Source organism: Olea europaea, chromosome 15, assembly GCF_002742605.1.
Source record: "Olea europaea var. sylvestris chromosome 15, O_europaea_v1, whole genome shotgun sequence".
In the NCBI taxonomy this organism is placed as follows: Eukaryota; Viridiplantae; Streptophyta; class Magnoliopsida; order Lamiales; family Oleaceae; genus Olea; species Olea europaea.
Genome location: NC_036251.1, coordinates 11602360 through 11621062, shown reverse-complemented (window position 1 = coordinate 11621062; position 18703 = coordinate 11602360). Strand labels below are relative to the sequence as shown.

The window sequence follows — 18703 nt, the reverse complement described above, 5'->3', positions numbered from 1 at the left end:
TTGTAAATCGCAATTTTATTGGCTGTAAGTTTAGGAATTTGAACTAACTTCTATTACAATGCTTAGGTGGTTATTTTCTCATCAGTATTATTTTCCTCAAAACCTTCGATCTTTAGCAGTCATTACGTTTGTTAATAAGTTCAAACATATTGAATATGAAGCTCAAAAATCTAGAGGTGTAAAATGAGTAAAAAGAATAGGAAGAATAAACATATTCAAATATGGATCTTCGACCTATTCTTCACATCGAAGTCGGTCCCCAACCAATTCTAACTCTCCAACCCACTGCTCAAAATGAAATTTTAACATAAAATCTGGTTTAAGATGTAAAAAATATCTAGAATCATTGGATTGCAGGTTTCTATAACATTCCATTATAATCAATCCAATCGAAATTTAATAACTCTAGTTAATATACTATTAGAGTCTAGAGTATGAACAAAACTAACAAAATCAACATGAATCTATTGGGAAAACATCTCAAATAATTCAAGGTTTTCAACATCCACGTCCCAACAAAACCCACCACCATCATTCACCCCATCACTAGATTCTCTTCTCTGCCTCCAACTCCGTAGAAACCTCAGAATAATCCCTCTTAAAATATGGCGTTTTGGTGTAGTTTTTCACTAACCTATCAGAAGTAATTCCATTCTCAAACCGAGCAATTACGGAGTCCACGCTGGAGTACCCAAAAGCAAAGACGTGTTTTTCGATCAAGGATTATACGATAATGGTGAGTTCAGTGCCAGTTAGAACACAGATTTCACTCGCTTTCTTGAAAAGACCGTCTCGACGTTTGGAAAAAATCACTTACCTGTTGCTCAATTTTTCAATTTTCTTCATTTCAATCTTCCTTCCACCCAGCGTTTTTTTCTCCATCATCACCATATTTTCACAAGTTTTTCTCCATCATCACCATATTTTCACAAGCAGAGAGAGAGAGAGAGAGAATTCAAATTTTTCTAGTGCATACTGCGTGAAAATTAGAGAGTAAAGATTTACAAAAGATATGGTGCAATAAATGTACATATTTACACGGAATTTCAGGGGTTTGGAACTATAGTATTATGGTAAGAAATTCAAATTAACCAGCTGTATAGCTATTATTTGCAGCATATTCATGGTAATAAAAGACTTTTTTTCGTAAGCAAATATTGCTAGAGATGCTTTGTTAAAGGTCTCCTCACATGTATGTTTTCATCTCGACTGGAAATGGCAATTTAGGGGTAATTAATAATGGGACGAATTTCAATTTTTACCCTTTCAAATAATTATCTCGTGTTTGATATAACTTTTTGGTAAATTTTGATAAAATTTTATCAATTTTTTAGCAACATCAAATAGGGGTTGAGGGTTTTATCCAGATGCTTTTATTCTTTAGATATTTTAAGTACTAATAAGTAATAAAGTATTAAATCCCTATTTCGTTTTCTTTCAAAAATCACCTAATTTTTAGAATATGATACTTTGCAAACACATTTACCAAAAATATTTGTGCTAAAAGAATATGTTCATTGTAGGATGTTGACATATCGTATTACACTAAAGCCTCATTTATAAAATGTACTCTCACCTTGCTTTCTTTAAAGACACTTTTACCCCTGATGTGGGCCTGTTATATAGTTATTCAATGATGTCTTGTTGATTTTATTTATTTTTTTTTTTTAAAAAGAAAAAACTTTATAATTTAATGGAGGACAAATGATTTTTTGAAGAAAAATTCACCATAAATTGATGGGATGGGTTGCTTCATTCATTGTCATAAATTATCTTTGAAAAACTTATAATTGTAAAGGATCCAAATATATTAGTGGGCTACGTAGCATTACTTTTCATTTATTTAGGAAATCTTTTGTTTTCGATGTTGGAAAATGGAAAATTTCAACTTCATTTTGACTTTTTTTAATCATGTTTGCCGAATTGGTTAGATACATAGCAATTAAATAGTTGTTAAAAATTATCCTGTGAATGAACTTTATAACCTATACATTGATTTTGTGATCGGGAAATTGAAAGTGCATTTATGAGACGAATAAATCTATATTCAAATTAATTACCATAAGTAATATTATCTGGATTCAAGACCACTGCCAATAAAGCATAGTTCTAAAGAAAATACAACGGGACAAGGGAAGTAAATCAACAACAAAGTACCGTTAACCATTCACACGTGAAACATCCAACCAAACATATTGAATCTCGATAGAACGAAGATAAACACCTCAGTACTCATCCCCTTCATCTGAAGCAAAATTATTTCAATTAAATCCACACTCTTCCCATAACGAAAAATTAATGTGTTATATATTAGAACTTCAAGATTTATTCTTCACAAGTTAGGGCAATTGGTGAGGAAAAAAATTACTTGAACAAATTTACTAATAATTGAGTTTGTCCGTTATAAATAGGTAGAGTCTTAGATATAATTGGAAAATGCTTTTTGAACAAATTTACTAATTAATGTGTTATAAATTTGAACTTCAAGATTTATTCTTCTCAAGTTAGGGCAGTTCGTAGAAAAAATTACTCGAACAAATATACTGATAATTGAGTTTGTCCATAATAAATAGGTAGAGTCATAGATATAGTTGGAAAATTATTTACTGATAATTGAGTTTGTCCAATTCCATCAACTAGTTCAGGGTATTACTGTAGTAAGGTAACAAGTTGATCCAGATTGATTTTGTGAAAGATCTTACTAAAGAATAGTCACTTTAATTGTTCAAATGAGTTGTATAACGTTACAAATATTTTTCATTCATTGTGGAAATTCCATCTCTCTACGATTAAAACTAAAGTGAAAGAAGCATTCGAGCATGGGGACGAATCCGTATTATTCTAGTGAATTGATTATAGAAAATATTCGTATTCAATTCAGACTAAATTTCCATGGTTTAGCAATGTCTAAAGAATAAGTTGAACTAGTAAGACCAGCTGAATGAAGAATAAGCTAACTTTTCTTTGAACTGGCAGGATGAATGCCAACCATATCCCATCAAGGACGAAAAAGGAATTATCAAAAGAAATTCAGGAACTTTCAATTCTCATGTTGAAACATTTGGGCATGCAAACTTCAAATTTGACACATTGCAACCAGTAGATGAAGTAGCCTAGCCATTTATGAAAGCAGAGTCGAGTTTGGCAGTTTGCGGCATTGGCATGTGAGGCTCGACTTGATGAAGGATATTAGGTTAGATGTACTTTCCTGTATAATTTCCTACAAGCCATCAATTTCATATGGCTTTGTTTCACTTCCACTCATTCACTAATCAAGTGGTAGCTTTATTAGACAGCAGCATGCAAATGGACAGATGATCCCTCCAAACACAGCCTTTAAACATTTCTCACAGATGCATTTGCAATTCCTGGCTCATGGGTTCCAGGCACCAACCATTACTTGAATTGCCTTTATGTTAGAGTTGAAATGTCAGTACATATATCTATGTCCGTGAAGTAGTATTTATTTCATTTTAAGATGGTTGATCAACTGTAAGTTACTTAAAGAGATCATAGGGCTGCTTTAGGGAGTCAATAAGCCTAGGAAACCTTAATTAAACCAAATAACATGTGCTCTTATTTCAATATTTTTCCTTCTCTATATCATATTGCGTCTATGAAAAAACATAAAAAAAAAAAAAAAAAAAAAAGACTTTTTTTTCTGCAGCCTAGTTCCTCAATATTGTGTACACCCAATGAACCGCTCATCGAAATTTGAATAACTCCAACAAATCATAGTGCCCAATGATATACAATTCTTCCTAACAAATATGCACTTATTGTCTTGTTTACTTTGCCAAATTTTATCAGTGCTCTTAGTGCCCTAATCATGTCTGTCTTTATCGATAAATCATGTAAACCTACCCATACATACTTGTAACAGGTCTTTGTGGTGATCCAAATACACGGTGATAAGAGCTTAGTATTGCGATTTGCAAGAAAATACCCAAAATTATTCTGGCTACTGTAACCTCTATAAAAAAAAAAAAAAAAAAAAAAAAAAAAAAAATGACTTTTGTGTCTGCAGCCTAGTTCCTCAATATTGTGTACACCCAATGAACCGCTCATCGAAATTTGAATAACTCCAATTTTTGACAATTCTAGAAAACAAGATTCGAGATCGGGAGGAAATTCAAACTCCCAGAAGCATGCCGCTTAGGTGGTTAAGCTCTTAGCAATATTTTTTCCTCAGCGCCTCATTTTTTTTGTCGTGTGATGGTTGCAAATATCCGATGTTTATACATTTTCTTGAGATAAACCTAGATCCTATGGACTAGAGATGAGTTGTGCATGCATATCAATTCTATTGATTTTGTGGAATTAATATTGACAAGTCACTGAAAATTGGAAGTTGTAAATTTCTGTAACCATTGGATAGCAAATTTCTCATTATAATCAAATCAATGGAAACTAATAACAATTCCTATTAACATACTATTAGAGTCTAGAATAAGAACAAAATTAACATGAATCTACTAGGAAAACATCTCAACTAATCAAAACAAACAATGAAGTTTAACATTGTTAAACTGTAATTTGTACAAACTTAACAATATGCTTTCATGGTTGGATTCCAACCCCTGATTCCTGGGGGTTGTTGCGGCTCTTATTAAAGAACAAGAAGAAGTCTCCGCTTTCGTGTTCAAAATCTTGAACTCCTCTGTTATTAACGAAGAAGAAGGTTCTGCTTCCGTTTTCAAATTCAATTCCTCCAAGGCCACTTTGAACATCTCCGCCTCCAACTCTGCAGAAACCCCAAAATACTATATCTTGAAATCTGGAGTTTTGGCATAGTTTTCACAGACCCATTGGATGTAATTCCATTCTCGAACCGAGCAATTATGAAATCCATGCTGGACTGCCCAAAAGTAAGTAAGCATTTTTCGGTCAAGGATTGTATGATAATGACGACTTCAGCGCTGATCAAAACATAAATTTCGCTCGCTTTCTTCATTTCAATTTTTCTATTTTCTTCATTTCAATCTTCATTCTACCCAGCATTTTCTTCTCTATAATCACCATCTTTTCGCAGGTAAAGAGAAAATTCGAGTTTTTCTAGTGCGTACAGTGTGAAAATAAAGGAGTAAAGATTTGCGAAAATATGGTGCCATAAACGTACATATTTATAGGGTTAATTTCAGGGGTTTGGAACTAAAGTATTATGGTAAGAAATTCAAAATTACCAGCTGTATAGCTATTATTTGCAACATATTTATGGTAATAAAACATTATTCAAATGATTTTTTTTCTTAAAGAAATATTGCCAAAGATACTCTCTTAAATGTCTCTTCATATTTATGTTTTCAACTCAACTGGGAATGGCAATTTACGATTAGTGATGGGATGCATTTGAATTTTTACACTTTCAAATAAAATTATGTAAATTTTTAGTAAATTTTGATAAAAGATGATCAAATATGTGATTAAAAATTAATAAAGTTGTAAATTTCATAAAATATGTTATTAAAATAAATTATTAACTTTTATTTAAAATTTTATCATTTTTTAAACTACATAAAAGAGGGGCTAAGGGATTTTATCCACTATAATGAAAATCGAACTGGATCGATCGAGGGGGAAATTGAAAATCGGACAAAAATTCAATCCCATAATAGGGTAAATATCCGATGAAAAGAAATCGTTAAGTTCAATTAGGAACCGGATACGAGTTTTTGCAAGTTCAAACCATTAATTTTTTGTCAATAAAATGAAATACATAACAAAGCTTCACTGTCGTTTCGTAGGCCAATAGTCATTGGAACCCCATCATCCCTATGGTGAAATATTTGTCTCCATTTTAATCAAAATACCTAAAATCTATGTAGCACGTACATTCTAACTAGGGTAGCGTGTCGATGCCGACACTTTTTGAACACTCTGCAATAATCATTTCTTTTCTTATTATAACTATTTATATATTTTAAATCAAAGTTATTAGTAAATAACAAATAAGGACACTCATATTTAAAAGATTTTAACGAAAAAAACTAATAATAAGTATAAAACTAAATTTAAACTATATAAATGAAGAATTTTATAAACATGTCGACGATGTGTAGTGTTGGTACTTTTTTTTTATAATCACGAGTCGACATATCCGACACATATCGTGTCGGACACACGTGTCCGTATCGGTGCATCATATCCTAAAATTCAAACTAATCTTACAAAAAAAATGAAAATATTTAAATATACAAATAAAGATAGCAAAGGGAAAAGCCATAAATTCAAGAATTTGTATGCTTGAGAGAGAGAGGAGGCTTCAGCCATTAGAAAACTGGAAGAAAATGGCACTTTACCAAACAATGGAAGGAAATAAAACCAAGACAAGCCATTGCAAGTCGTTTGAATAATGTTTATTACCATAAATATGCTGCAATTAATAGCTATACAGCTGGTTAATTTGATTTCTTACCTTAATACTTTTAGATCCAAGCCCTGAAAATGAACCCTATAAATATGTACATCTATTGCACAACATCTTTTGCAAATCTTTACTCTCCATCTATTGCACAACATCTTTTGCAAATCTTTACTCTCTTATTTTCAAACAATACACACTAGAAAAAAACTTGAATTCTCTCTCTCTCTCTCTCTCTCTCTCTCTCTCTCTCTCTCTCTCTCTCTCTCTCTCTCTCTCTCTCTCTCTCTCTCTCTCTCTCTCTCTCTCTCTCTCTCTCTCTCTCTCTCTCTCTCTCTCTCTCTCTCTCTCTCTCTCTCTCTCTCTCTCTCTCTCTCTCTCTCTCTACTTGTAAAAAGATGGTGATCATGGAGAAGAAAACGCAGAGTAGAAGGAAGATTGAAATGAAGAAAATAAAAAAATTGAGCAACAGGCAAGTGACTTTTTCCAAACGTCGAGTCAGTCTTTTCAAGAAAGAGAGCAAAATCTGTGTTCTGACCGGCACTGAAGTCGCCATTGTCAAAATCTGTGTTCTGACCGGCACTGAAGTCGCCATTGTCGTACAATCCTTGACCGGCAAACGCGTCTTTACTTTTGGGCACTCCAGCGTGAATTCCATAATTGCTCGGATCAAGAATGAAATTACATATGATGGGTCTGCGAAAAACTACAACAAAACGCCAGATTAAGAGGGATTATTCGAAGGTTTCTATAGAGCTGGAGGAGAAGAAGAGGCGCCAACAGGAGGGGGTGAATGATGTGGTTGGTTTTTGTGGGACATGGATGTTGAAAACCTTGAACTGGATGAGCTTGAGATGTTCAAGGTGGCGTTGGAGGAGAAGTTGAAGAATTTGAAAACAAAAGCAGAGCCTTCTTCTTCATTGTTAATAACAGAAGAGCTGTTCAAGATTTTGAACATGGAAATAGAGACGTCTTGTTCATTAATAAGAGCCGCCCCACCTCGGGGATTACATGGTGGAATCCAATCGTGGAAGTATATTCTTAACTTTGTACAAATTACAGTTTAACAACGTTAAACTTCATGGTTTCTTTTGATTAGTTGAGTTGTTTTCCCTGTAGAACCATGTTGATTTCGTCATTTTTGTTCATACTTATGTTAACTGGAGTTATTAGTTTGCCATCAATTTAATTATAATGGAATGTTATAGAAATCTACAATCCATATTTGAATATGTTCGTTCATTCTATGTTTTTACTCATTTTACAACTCTAGATTATTAGGCTAAATATTCAATATTTTTGAACTTATTAACGAGGAATATTACATGAATGTTATGATTGCTAAGGAGCACAGGTTTTGAAGTGAAAGTACTGATTGATAAGCATGTGTGTTGGTTTCATTAGGTCTCCTTAGTTCAATCAATTTTCACACTTTTGAGCTTACTTTGTTGTTAGTATTACGCATATTAACTTGAGTTTGATTGGAGTTATTTTAGCATGTTTTGTTAAGAACTTAAATACAGTAACTATTAAAAATATTCATTTATTTATGAACTTTTTTATTTTCTATGTTGAAAAATGGAAATTTTTAACTTTGTTTCAACTTTTTTAATCATGTTTCCCAAATTGGCTAGATATATAGCAATCTAGCTGTTAAAAATTACGGTGGTGCATAGAGGTGTACCTAAGCGTGTACGGGGTGTGTGGGATCCACTCAAATAAAAAACACTTATTCAGGTGGATCCCGCACCCCATGTGAGGAGGGTGTACACCTTTAGGTACACCCCATTATGTACCACTAGATTAATTGTAAAAATTATCCTGTGAATGAACTTCATAATCTAGACATTGATTTGTGATAAAGATATGGAAAGTGCATCTATGGGACAAATAAATCTATATCCAAATTAGTTACCATAAGTGATATTATCTGGATTCAAGACCAACGGCAATAAAACGTAGTTCAACAGAAAGTACAAGGAGAAGGGAATTAAAACAAAAACAACAAAGTACAGTTAACCATTCACACATGACACATCCAACACAACATGTTGAATCTCAATATAACAAAGGTAAATACCTCAGTACTCGTCCCCTTCATCACCATCCTCATCATTTCCCTCGGCTCCTACCTCCTCATAGTCCTTCTCAAGTGCAGCAAGGTCCTCTCGTGCTTCAGAGAATTCACCTTCCTCCATTCCCTCACCGACATACCAATGAACGAAAGCTCGCTTGGCATACATAAGGTCAAATTTATGGTCAATGCGAGAAAACACCTCAGCTACACTTGTTGAGTTGGAAATCATGCAAACGGCTCTCTGTACCCTGGCAAGATCACCTCCAGGCACAACAGTAGGGGGCTGGTAGTTAATACCGCACTTGAAACCAGTGGGGCACCAGTCGACAAATTGGATGGTACGCTTAGTCTTGATGGTGGCAACAGCCGCATTAACATCCTTAGGCACAACATCACCACGGTACATCAAACAACACGCCATGTATTTTCCATGGCGCGGATCACACTTGGCCATCATGGATGAGGGCTCGAAAGCACTATTTGTGATTTCAGCAACAGAGAGCTGCTCATGGTATGCTTTCTCGGCCGAGATAACAGGGGCGTATGAAGAAAGCATGAAATGGATTCTCGGGTAAGGGACCAAGTTGGTTTGGAATTCAGTAACATCCACATTAAGAGCACCGTCAAACCTCAGTGATGCAGTCAAGGAAGAGATAACCTGCAACCAATAAGAATGTTCAATAGAAAGAAAATCAAATTGAAGGCTGATTTTATAAACACCCATTGCAGTATAAGAGTGCAACAGCACCTGAGAGACAAGGCGGTTAAGATTAGTGTAGGTGGGTCTCTCAATGTCAAGAGAGCGCCTGCAGATGTCATAAATGGCCTCGTTGTCGAGAAGAATAGCAACATCAGTATGTTCAAGCAGGGAGTGGGTGGAGAGGACACTATTGTAGGGCTCAACAACAGATGTAGAAACTTGAGGAGAAGGGTAGACAGTGAAGCCAAGCTTTGACTTCTTGCCATAGTCAACAGACAGTCGCTCTAGGAGCAAGGAACCCAAACCAGAACCAGTGCCTCCACCAACGGCATTGAACACAAGGAACCCTTGCAGACCAGTGCAATTGTCAGCAAGCTTTCTGACACGGTCCAAACAAAGGTCAACAATCTCTTTACCGACTGCCCAAAAAAAAAACAAAAATCTCTTTTGTTAGAATTAATTGGTAAAGTACAAGCTACTCAATTACAATAAGTTAACTAGAAGCAACCCAAAAAAGTTGATTACTTGTGTAGTGGCCACGGGCAAAGTTGTTGGCAGCATCTTCCTTGCCACTGATGAGCTGTTCAGGGTGGAAGAGCTGACGGTATGTTCCAGTCCTCACTTCATCAATGACCGTAGGTTCAAGATCCACGAAGACAGCTCGTGGGACGTGCTTTCCAGCACCAGTTTCACTAAAGAAAGTGTTAAAGGCATCATCACCTCCTCCAACGGTCTTGTCACTTGGCATCTGGCCATCAGGCTATACAAGAGAAAGAAAATGTAGGAATCAAATGCATAGAATTTTATTGAATTGAAACAAAATACTGTATTTGATTCAAGAAATATGCTTCAAATCCAAAAATCTAACAGAAAAAGATAAATGCTGATCAAGTAATCAGGATAAGAGAAAAACAGATTTGTATTGACATTTTATATAACAAGAACCTAAATTTGCACTTATTCAAAGCGCTACTGTTTCACAGTTGCAATGAAATGTGTTTCCTTTCATGCAAATTCTATGACAAAACTAATTAAAATTAATAGGGAATCCCAAATCATTTATCCAAAGCATATTAAAACAAGAATCTGTCTGTTACTATTTGAAAATGAGGGATTATTGTAAATAAAATATTTTCCCTCCGGCAAAATATAGCATAAATCAATACCACTGGGAAATTTTTGTAATAAATTTAAGGAATAACATATTTTACTGGACATATCTACGCTAGGCCTCCATCGGATAGCAATTTACAGGATAGAGGGCATCAAATCAAATCTTAAATTCGTACATTCCGAATTTACAGAGCGTTTAATCAAAAGTTTTAAACTATAGAACACTCGTATGCATAAAAATATACCTAATAAACATTGCACATACGTATCTATGATGAATGTAGCGATGATCTATTGAAACATGCAGATTTAATAAAGAAATTAGAAAAATAAACACAGCACAATTACATATCGAAATCTCACGTATCAATGAAAAAAAAATTCAAAACAACACATAAAAATGATAAACACGTGAAACACAGCATTGAAACCTCTCATATCAACAATATACAAAATTTCCGAATAACACATACACATGTTATAGACGTACAAATGAACGGTTAATGACGACAGGTCCAACGAGAACAGGGCGAAAAATCACCTGAATGCCATGCTCGAGGCAATAAAGTTCCCAGCAAGCATTTCCAACCTGGATACCAGCCTGGCCAATGTGAACAGATATGCACTCTCTCATTTTCGATGGAAATGGAAACGAAGAATGCTACGGAAAAGGAAAATTTGGAGAGAAAATAGAGGAAAATTACAGCGGCGTTTATCAAGACGCCCTTTGAATGGAGAGAAACGGAGTTGAGGCTTGGATTTTATAACGGGAGAGATACAATAAAGGGTGTTAACCATGGTTAGTATTTTGTAATTGAACGGACGGCTGAGAGGGAAAGGCTGGGTTAGGTATAAAGTTATTAATTAGGGGAAAGAACAGTTAATTTACGAATTACTTTCACGCAGGTCATTTAACTTTTATTTGTTTTAATTTGATCGTTTAATTTATAATTATTTTTATTAGACAATTGCGTTTACCAGAAAAATCTGTAACCTGGCCGGATATTTGGTAACGTAATTTTCTATTCTATTGGATAATTAAAAAAATACAAATATCTTGCTATTTTTTAGTCTTCATCTTCGTTGGCAAACGAAATGTGTGCAAAAATTGGATCCATTTAGGTCACAATTTCCACTAGTTCGATCATGAATTTTGTTGTCCATGTCACAAATTCCATCATCTTTTGAAAGAAATATAAATGAATTGAATAAAAAAAATAAGTTGGACGATCAAATTGAGATAATAATATAAGTTGAGTTGTTAAATTAAAACAAAAATGAACTTAGGTAACCAACACGAAATAACCCTGTAAGTTGGATTACCAAAGGTGAAATATTCCTATTAATTGGGTTTGGTCCATTAATAATTTGTTAACAATGGTTACATATTTGCCGCCCGACCTCAGATCTAAATATTTGGTGATCCTATCCGTAGGATTTAAGCATCTGTGGGCCCCTCCTTACCTGAAAATAATAGGAAGTTTGCAGGCACTTTAGCTTTACACGTAGAAAAGTTTCATCGAAATTGCATATGTGGTTTTCAATTTTTTCTCATTTGTACTTTGGTGTGCTAATTTTTATTTTTAACATTTAACTCCCCAACTTCTATTCTTACACAATACAGATTTACATTCTCAATTCTTCTTTTTTTTTTTTTTTTTATATCCGGTATCCCAACTTACACTAAACTAAATTCTGGACCTCCAAAAACCTCGCCCCTAGAACCTTGGAAGGGGTAAATCGCGGGTTATGCCTCAACTGAATCACAGGTTCCCCCACCGCCTGTACAATTCTGCGCACAAGAGATCCTCTTCCAAAGTGATTGCTCCATACCAAATAAATCTGGCCGCAGGTTCCAACCAAGATTCGAACCTCCACCCTACCACTGGAAGCAAGACAAATGTTGATTGATCCACTAGTTGAGCTGTGCCTCGAGAGGCTACATTCTCAATTCTTGAAGTTGTAGGAGGTTGTTGGTTTTTAATGTTACGTTTAAATAAATGAGTCTTACTAATCTATATTATATTAATTCGAGATGATTGTTTGAGTTAGATATTTAATCGAGGCTTAGTTGCAGTTCAAGAACATTATCACATGTGAATATGCATACTTGCAAACATCTCAATTCACAAGGTGCAAAATTGAAGAAAATTCGATAATATGTAAATTTAGTTGATCCTAGTTTGGTATCAGGTTTGTGGGAATAATCTCGTGGGCATTTTTTCTAATATTAGGTTGCACGTCATCATCGGTTGGTGGAGAACAACCAATGTATGTTATTAGCATTTGCTAGAAAAATGCCATCATCATTTACATTGATTTTTTTTGGAAGAGCCTTTTACAAGATATGGAGTAATTTATCAATTAAGTTCTGTTATATAAAACAAGTATCAGTCGCAATGTTTAAGGAAACAATTTTGTAAGATTTTAGCTACAAAACATAATGTATTGTGTATCTAGAGTGTGTGTAAACTTAAAGGTGTATATAATTTGAAGTTGAACGTGACTTACACAAGTATTTCGTATCAATAAATATGTAAAAAATAATCAGAATTGAAATGTTAGTAACTCAATAATCTTTTCTTATCTTTTTATTCAGTGATACATTAACACCAAGTCATCAACTTGATAAGTCAATGAACATTGACTGTAAGTCTTCGTTGAACACGATGCCTTTGCACCCCGTGTAATTTGCATCAACTCATAATTTGATGAACTCAAAATAGGGAAATGGAAAATGATAATTATTTTGTTCCCGTTACAACTTACAATAGTGTGAATATTGTAAAAAGGAGAACGACGATCAAAGCAGGATGTAGCTAAAACAACAAAATAAGATCAAAAGTTGTAAGGGGGAAATATTATAATGGATTCAAAGAATGGAAATGAGATTGTCTTGGACCAAGAAACATGCAGATTGTTCCGTCCATAAATTTTTCATGTGTACAAAAAATGTTTTCATAGAAAACCTACTGAAATCTCACATTTAGGTGAGTGTCAGTGTATAAAATAATTCAAAAAACCCACCCTCCCACCCTGCTGTGGGGTCTATTCTATATTTGTTTTGTGTATATATTTTCTGTTTGCTAGATAAGAACGGACCAAGGATGTGGAGAACTATTTTTGAATTGCAAGCTCCGTTTTGTGAACAAAGCAGATATCCTTCTCCAAGTCCAGAGTGGTTCCACTATATCTTCGAACTCTTCAACGAACTTCATCTTCCACGAAATTTTTGACTAAGTCACATTCTAACATCACAGTAAGTCACAATCACAATTTATTGCAAATAGTTTGAATCACAACCACAACAAATAGGTACTAAATTAATAGATCATAGTCACATTCATAACATTTGGTCAGAAAGTAAAAATTACAGTCGCAATTTTATGTATGAATTGATAATTTTCAATGTCAAATGATTTGTTCATATTCTTCAAGTAGACATTCTACATAAACTATAATTATTCATATTTACATGAACTGAGATTACAATCACACAAACGTATAAGTCACATTCAAGCAACGCCTTACATCATAATCACAAAACATATTAGGTCACACTCATAACAATTGGTCACAATTTAATGTACGAAATGCTCATCCTCCAATAATAGACAACTTTTTTCGTATTTTTCATATGCACATAATACATCATTTATGGATAGTCACATTTAAGTGAATTGAACTCACAGTCACACAAATTTATAGGTCACAATCAAATAACAACTTTTGTCTCGATATCTTGACTGGAGGCATTGTCTCATCCTAGACCTCTCAACAATCTAACTCCAATTCTAATATTACCATAAACAAGTTCGATGTAATTTCAATCCTTTCACTAGAATTATTGATTTATGGACTCCATATAACAATCATACGTTAATATAGCTCATCGCTACAAAAATACAAAAAGTAAAAAATAGTAAGTCAAAATTATCACATCAATAAATAAATAACGTCTTCACGTATAATTAATCAAGTAAACGTAATCTAGTTACAGACTTAAAAGGTTATAACAAGATTAATTTTCACAAATTACCCTAATGTCACATTTTGATTATATTCTACACAAGAAATAATCACAAAGAAGTGAAATCTACACATGGAAATATTTTTTTCATAAATTATCAAAAACAATTGCTCTCAAAATGTCCTGGAACATTGGCCGAAAAGATGATTCATCTAATGAAGAAATATAACTCAGGTAACACAATATAATTGATGAATATACAATGACTATGAAATTATGAAATTGATTATGAGGCTGTGATTTTGATGAAAATGTGGTCAAATTATTGAGATTTGGAAGGTGAGATAAGATTGAAAATTCATTTATTAATTTATCCCAAGATTTTGAGATACTTTCACGAATAAAATCTGTCATTCTAAAATCATCCACTAATATTTATTCTCATTAAATACTTATAGACAATTTATATTTTTAACTAAAACATATTAAATTAATAAAAAGATCTAAAGTATCCGAATTATGGGTCTGAGGAAAACTATTTATTATTGATTAACATAATTATTTCTAACTCTAATTGAAACAAAGTAATGTTGATGGCATTGTTTCAATTAAAACTAATATAAGAGTAATGTTGAAAATTGAAATGTAAATGAAATGAATATAGCATTTAAAAAAAAATTGTAATATAAACATTTTAGAGTGGGATAAATATGTAGAAACGTTGAATAAAAATAGTGACTCCCTTAGAAAAATAAGGTGCAATTATAGAGGGTGTATAATAATATCCATGACACGTGACATTTTAATATATTTTATTTTACAAAATTCGTTAATAGAGGTTCAAGTGTCAATAAAATTTAAGGCTATAGATTTAAATGTTATAAGACTTTTTTTTATCGATAAAAAATTATCGAATTTCATTTATCAATATTATCACATAGGATACGGTGATAAGAACGTGAAATACATTTGAACTGGATTAGCAATAGCAAAAAGAAAATATTCGTTCGTTTGAAAGAGTCTCAACATTCATCATTAACTTTTCGAGGGCTAAATCTCCAAGACAAACACTATATTTCCAACAAAAATATCTTATATCTCCATTGAAAATTGAAATAAACTTATAATAAAAATACAAACACAATATTAGTGAAATTAACTTTTTAAATAGAAATTCAACACTCGACATGTTAAGTCAAAAAGTTTGAACGAATAGTCTCACATTATGCCCCCTGTTTTGTGAGAATTATAATCGAGATTTTAATATAAATCAAAGTTAATAATAATTTTAACAACATATTTTATGGAACCCATAACTTTTTAACCACACATTTCTTCGACTTTTATCAAAATCTATTAAAAAACTTATTTTAATCCCTACCAAACGAGATGTTCTCAAATAAAACGACATCTTGCAAAGCATGCTAAAAGTAAGACTCGAGAAAAAGAGCTTCGTCCTATGAATTTTCATGGCCCGTATCTAAAAATAATGCCCAACCCCCTAATGTAGGCCAATTGAAAAACAAGAGTGATGCTTTCAATCCTTCAAGAAACCAACAAATGAGTTACACCATTTGATCCTTATACCGCCAAAAATTTTCATTGAACCTTTCGATACAATCAAATAGAAAACGCATTTCAATATGAATTATAAATATGAAAAAAAGGAAAAGCAAAAAAATTTGAACTACTAATCTTAATAAGATTGACCTTTACGACTTTATCCAAAAATTCATCAAGTTCTTATAATAGAGATTAAAGTCTTGATTTTAATATACATTATAATGAAAAATTAATTTTAACAACATATTTTATGGGATTTATAACTTTTTAATTATATATTTCATCAACTTTTATAAAAAATTTACTAAATATTTAATTTTAATTTACGCCAGACTGGGCAAAATCTTGTTTTAAATTCAATCTGAATGAACTCAACAAAACAGACAGGCTGGTAATTTATAACTTTTAGCTCCTAGATTTTTATTTCAATCGGCCGTTCACTTTCTTGAATTTAAATTAATTAGACTAAAAATAGATTATTTCCATTTTATGGGACGAGAAAATGTGTTTTCCTTGCTTAATGTAATTAATTGCTTGGTTGCTATTGGAAGGAAAATTCCAGAATTTCGAATTCCAAAAATAATAAAATTTTGATGTCAAAAGGTAAGAAATATTTTTGAAAATTTCAGAAAAATAAATGTGAACTGTACGTAAAGAATTAATAATATAATGAGAATAAAGTTTAAATGAATAAATTTATTTACTTTTAATAACTTAGACTGTTCATTGTTAACATCGTAAATAAACAGACATAAAAAGCTTCGATTGTAACACAATCCCCATGTAAATGTAGCCGAAAGGAGACAACTAACTATCATACATGCATTATGGAGTATTTTAACAAGTCCAAAACACATGAAATATGCACCCTTTTATTCTCTTTGCCGTCTAATTCAAAATTTGTCTCCAACGAAACGGGGCATTAACAAAATTAGCCAAGAATTTTATTTATGAAAAAAAATAAAAAAATTGACATGCATTTGAAGATTTTGTTGGTAATTGTTACGTCTCTACCTTCGTGACAAGTTATGTGGCTGTCAGTTAAGAAAAATGGCCACATCATTACCGCTACTCTAAAGCCATTGAGCCATGTCTTATTAGGGCAGTGGGAGGGGGCAAGTCCAATTAGTTTTGTAAGAGGAAAATATTTTAATATAAATTCGTTTTTCTCTAATGGATTTTTTTTTTCTTCAATATAGCAATCTTGTATACATAAACGGGATAAAGAATAAAAATAAAAATAAATCTTTATACCCCTGGCTTCATCCCTGCTTGCGCTCCTAATGCGTGCGTTTCAAGTGAACAGTATATGCGAGATATGTTGACGCTTTGAATTTCAACCATATTTAGAGATCGAAAATAAGAAAAGAATAAAAAAGAAATTGTCGTTAAATGGTTTAAGTTCTAATTTTTAAGTCGAACTGACTAGCATTTTCATTAAAAAGAAAAAAAGATTCTAACAAAATTCCCACACAATTATGCAGCCAAAAAGAGACAAACCCATATCATAATATTATTACTTTGTAATCATTGCCCTGTCTGTTTGCAACTCCATAAAGCACAATCTGCCTACTTGTATTCTTGTTAATCATCGGTTATAATGAATTTGAGCCAATCCTTGCCGTCTAATTACCCTACCACTACTTTATATATAAATTAAGTATCATCAATTCATCATATTGCTATTTTTCGAGTGTAATCATTTTCGTACAAAAATGGGCAAAACCAAAGCCAAAAAGCAAAACAAATTTGTTTACTACATAAAAACCCCCATAAGAATTCTAACCATGACAAGAGATTTCTACACTAAAAGCATGTTCGAATGCGCTGGAAGAATTGATCAAGGCAGCATTATGAACTCTACTGCTCCTCAAGTGTTTCAGCTGCCCAAAAACTTCAATTTGAGATCATCAAAGAGAAGTAACGACGAGTATTCCTGGGGCCGTGCTCGATTAGCTTCTGCAAGACATGTTGGTGGCGCAAAGATTAACGCGGTGGATTTTGAGGGGAATATTGTATCGAAAAAGCCAGCGATAGAGGCCGCGGTGGAGGTGAGTTACAGTGTAGGAATAGGAAAAATTGGAAGAATTGATGAAGATAGGACTTGTGAATTCAAAGAAATAAATGTTGACAAGTTTTTGCATCCAAGTACGACAATTTCTATTTTTCAAGGAAATGTTGTGTGCTAATTTTTAATTTGCTGCATACATATTGGATATGGTTTGTGATTTCTACATAATTATGAATTATGTTTGTAACTTGATTGTTGGTGTTGTACAAAATGTTGCCAGTAGTAAACCCAATTTGATGGGTTTATACACTTGTATTGAACGAAGAGAGTTAAAAAAAAAAAAAAGTAGGGTGTTAAGACACTTTAGAAGGTAATGTGGACATGAGCCATCCCAATCCCCAAGCATAATATATGTCAAAGGTTAAAAAATTCAATGGATTTCTAAACTTTTCACAAGTACAAAAAGATGGGTCAAACATTTTAGAAGACCAAGTGACCGGCGAGTCATTGCAAGAGTGAGATATACGTATTTCGAATTCTTTTCACGGCAGATAAAGAAAATTGAAAAGCCTCCCAAATAAATGAGAGTAGGAATTCCATCAATCGCTATCAATGCCAAGAGATAGATCAAGATTCATGGGAACGATAACCTTTTTTGAGAAGAGTAAAGCGAGGAAGTAGTTTCGGGTGTGAGATAAAATTCATAGAATATATCAAGTTTTTAAAATGCATAATGCGTGGCAATACATTTCGGTGGAGGATCAAACATTACAAGCATATGCGTATCTATGCGAAGCATATGCGTAATTATGTGTTTGTCAATTTTTAATATTATATTAAATATTTTAAATAAATAAAATAATAACATAATGCATTTTTTGAATTTTAATATATATATATATATATAT

The 18703-nt window shown here is 32.9% G+C and overlaps 2 protein-coding genes across 2 annotated transcripts; one reads left to right on the top strand and one right to left on the bottom strand.

Annotated features, from left to right (window-relative positions):
• The first annotated feature begins 6759 nt into the window (after positions 1 to 6759).
• LOC111411233 (agamous-like MADS-box protein AGL62) lies at positions 6760 to 7089 on the top strand. Its single transcript, XM_023041786.1, has one exon. The coding sequence runs from the start codon at positions 6760 to 6762 to the stop codon at positions 7087 to 7089; it is 330 nt and encodes a 109-aa protein (XP_022897554.1).
• Positions 7090 to 8241: 1152 nt separating this feature from the next.
• On the bottom strand, positions 8242 to 11019 carry LOC111410172 (tubulin alpha chain-like). Its single transcript, XM_023040402.1, has 4 exons — positions 10793 to 11019; positions 9664 to 9898; positions 9187 to 9557; positions 8242 to 9096 (listed from the first exon to the last, which is right to left on the bottom strand). Exons 1-4 carry the CDS (start codon positions 10883 to 10885, stop codon positions 8443 to 8445), a joined length of 1353 nt encoding a protein of 450 aa, XP_022896170.1. The 5' UTR covers positions 10886 to 11019; the 3' UTR covers positions 8242 to 8442.
• Between the last annotated feature and the right edge of the window lie 7684 nt (positions 11020 to 18703).

Excerpts from the sequence above, each read along its gene's own strand:
- LOC111411233 (XM_023041786.1), top strand. The coding sequence starts at position 6,760 with ATGGTGATCATGGAGAAGAAAACGCAGAGTAGAAGGAAGATTGAAATG.
- LOC111410172 (XM_023040402.1), bottom strand. The coding sequence starts at position 10,885 with ATGAGAGAGTGCATATCTGTTCACATTGGCCAGGCTGGTATCCAGGTT. Across the intron at positions 9,899-10,792 it reads GCCTCGAGCATGGCATTCAG|CCTGATGGCCAGATGCCAAG; the intron begins GTGATTTTTCGC and ends TCTCTTGTATAG. Across the intron at positions 9,097-9,186 it reads TTAACCGCCTTGTCTCTCAG|GTTATCTCTTCCTTGACTGC; the intron begins GTGCTGTTGCAC and ends TATTGGTTGCAG.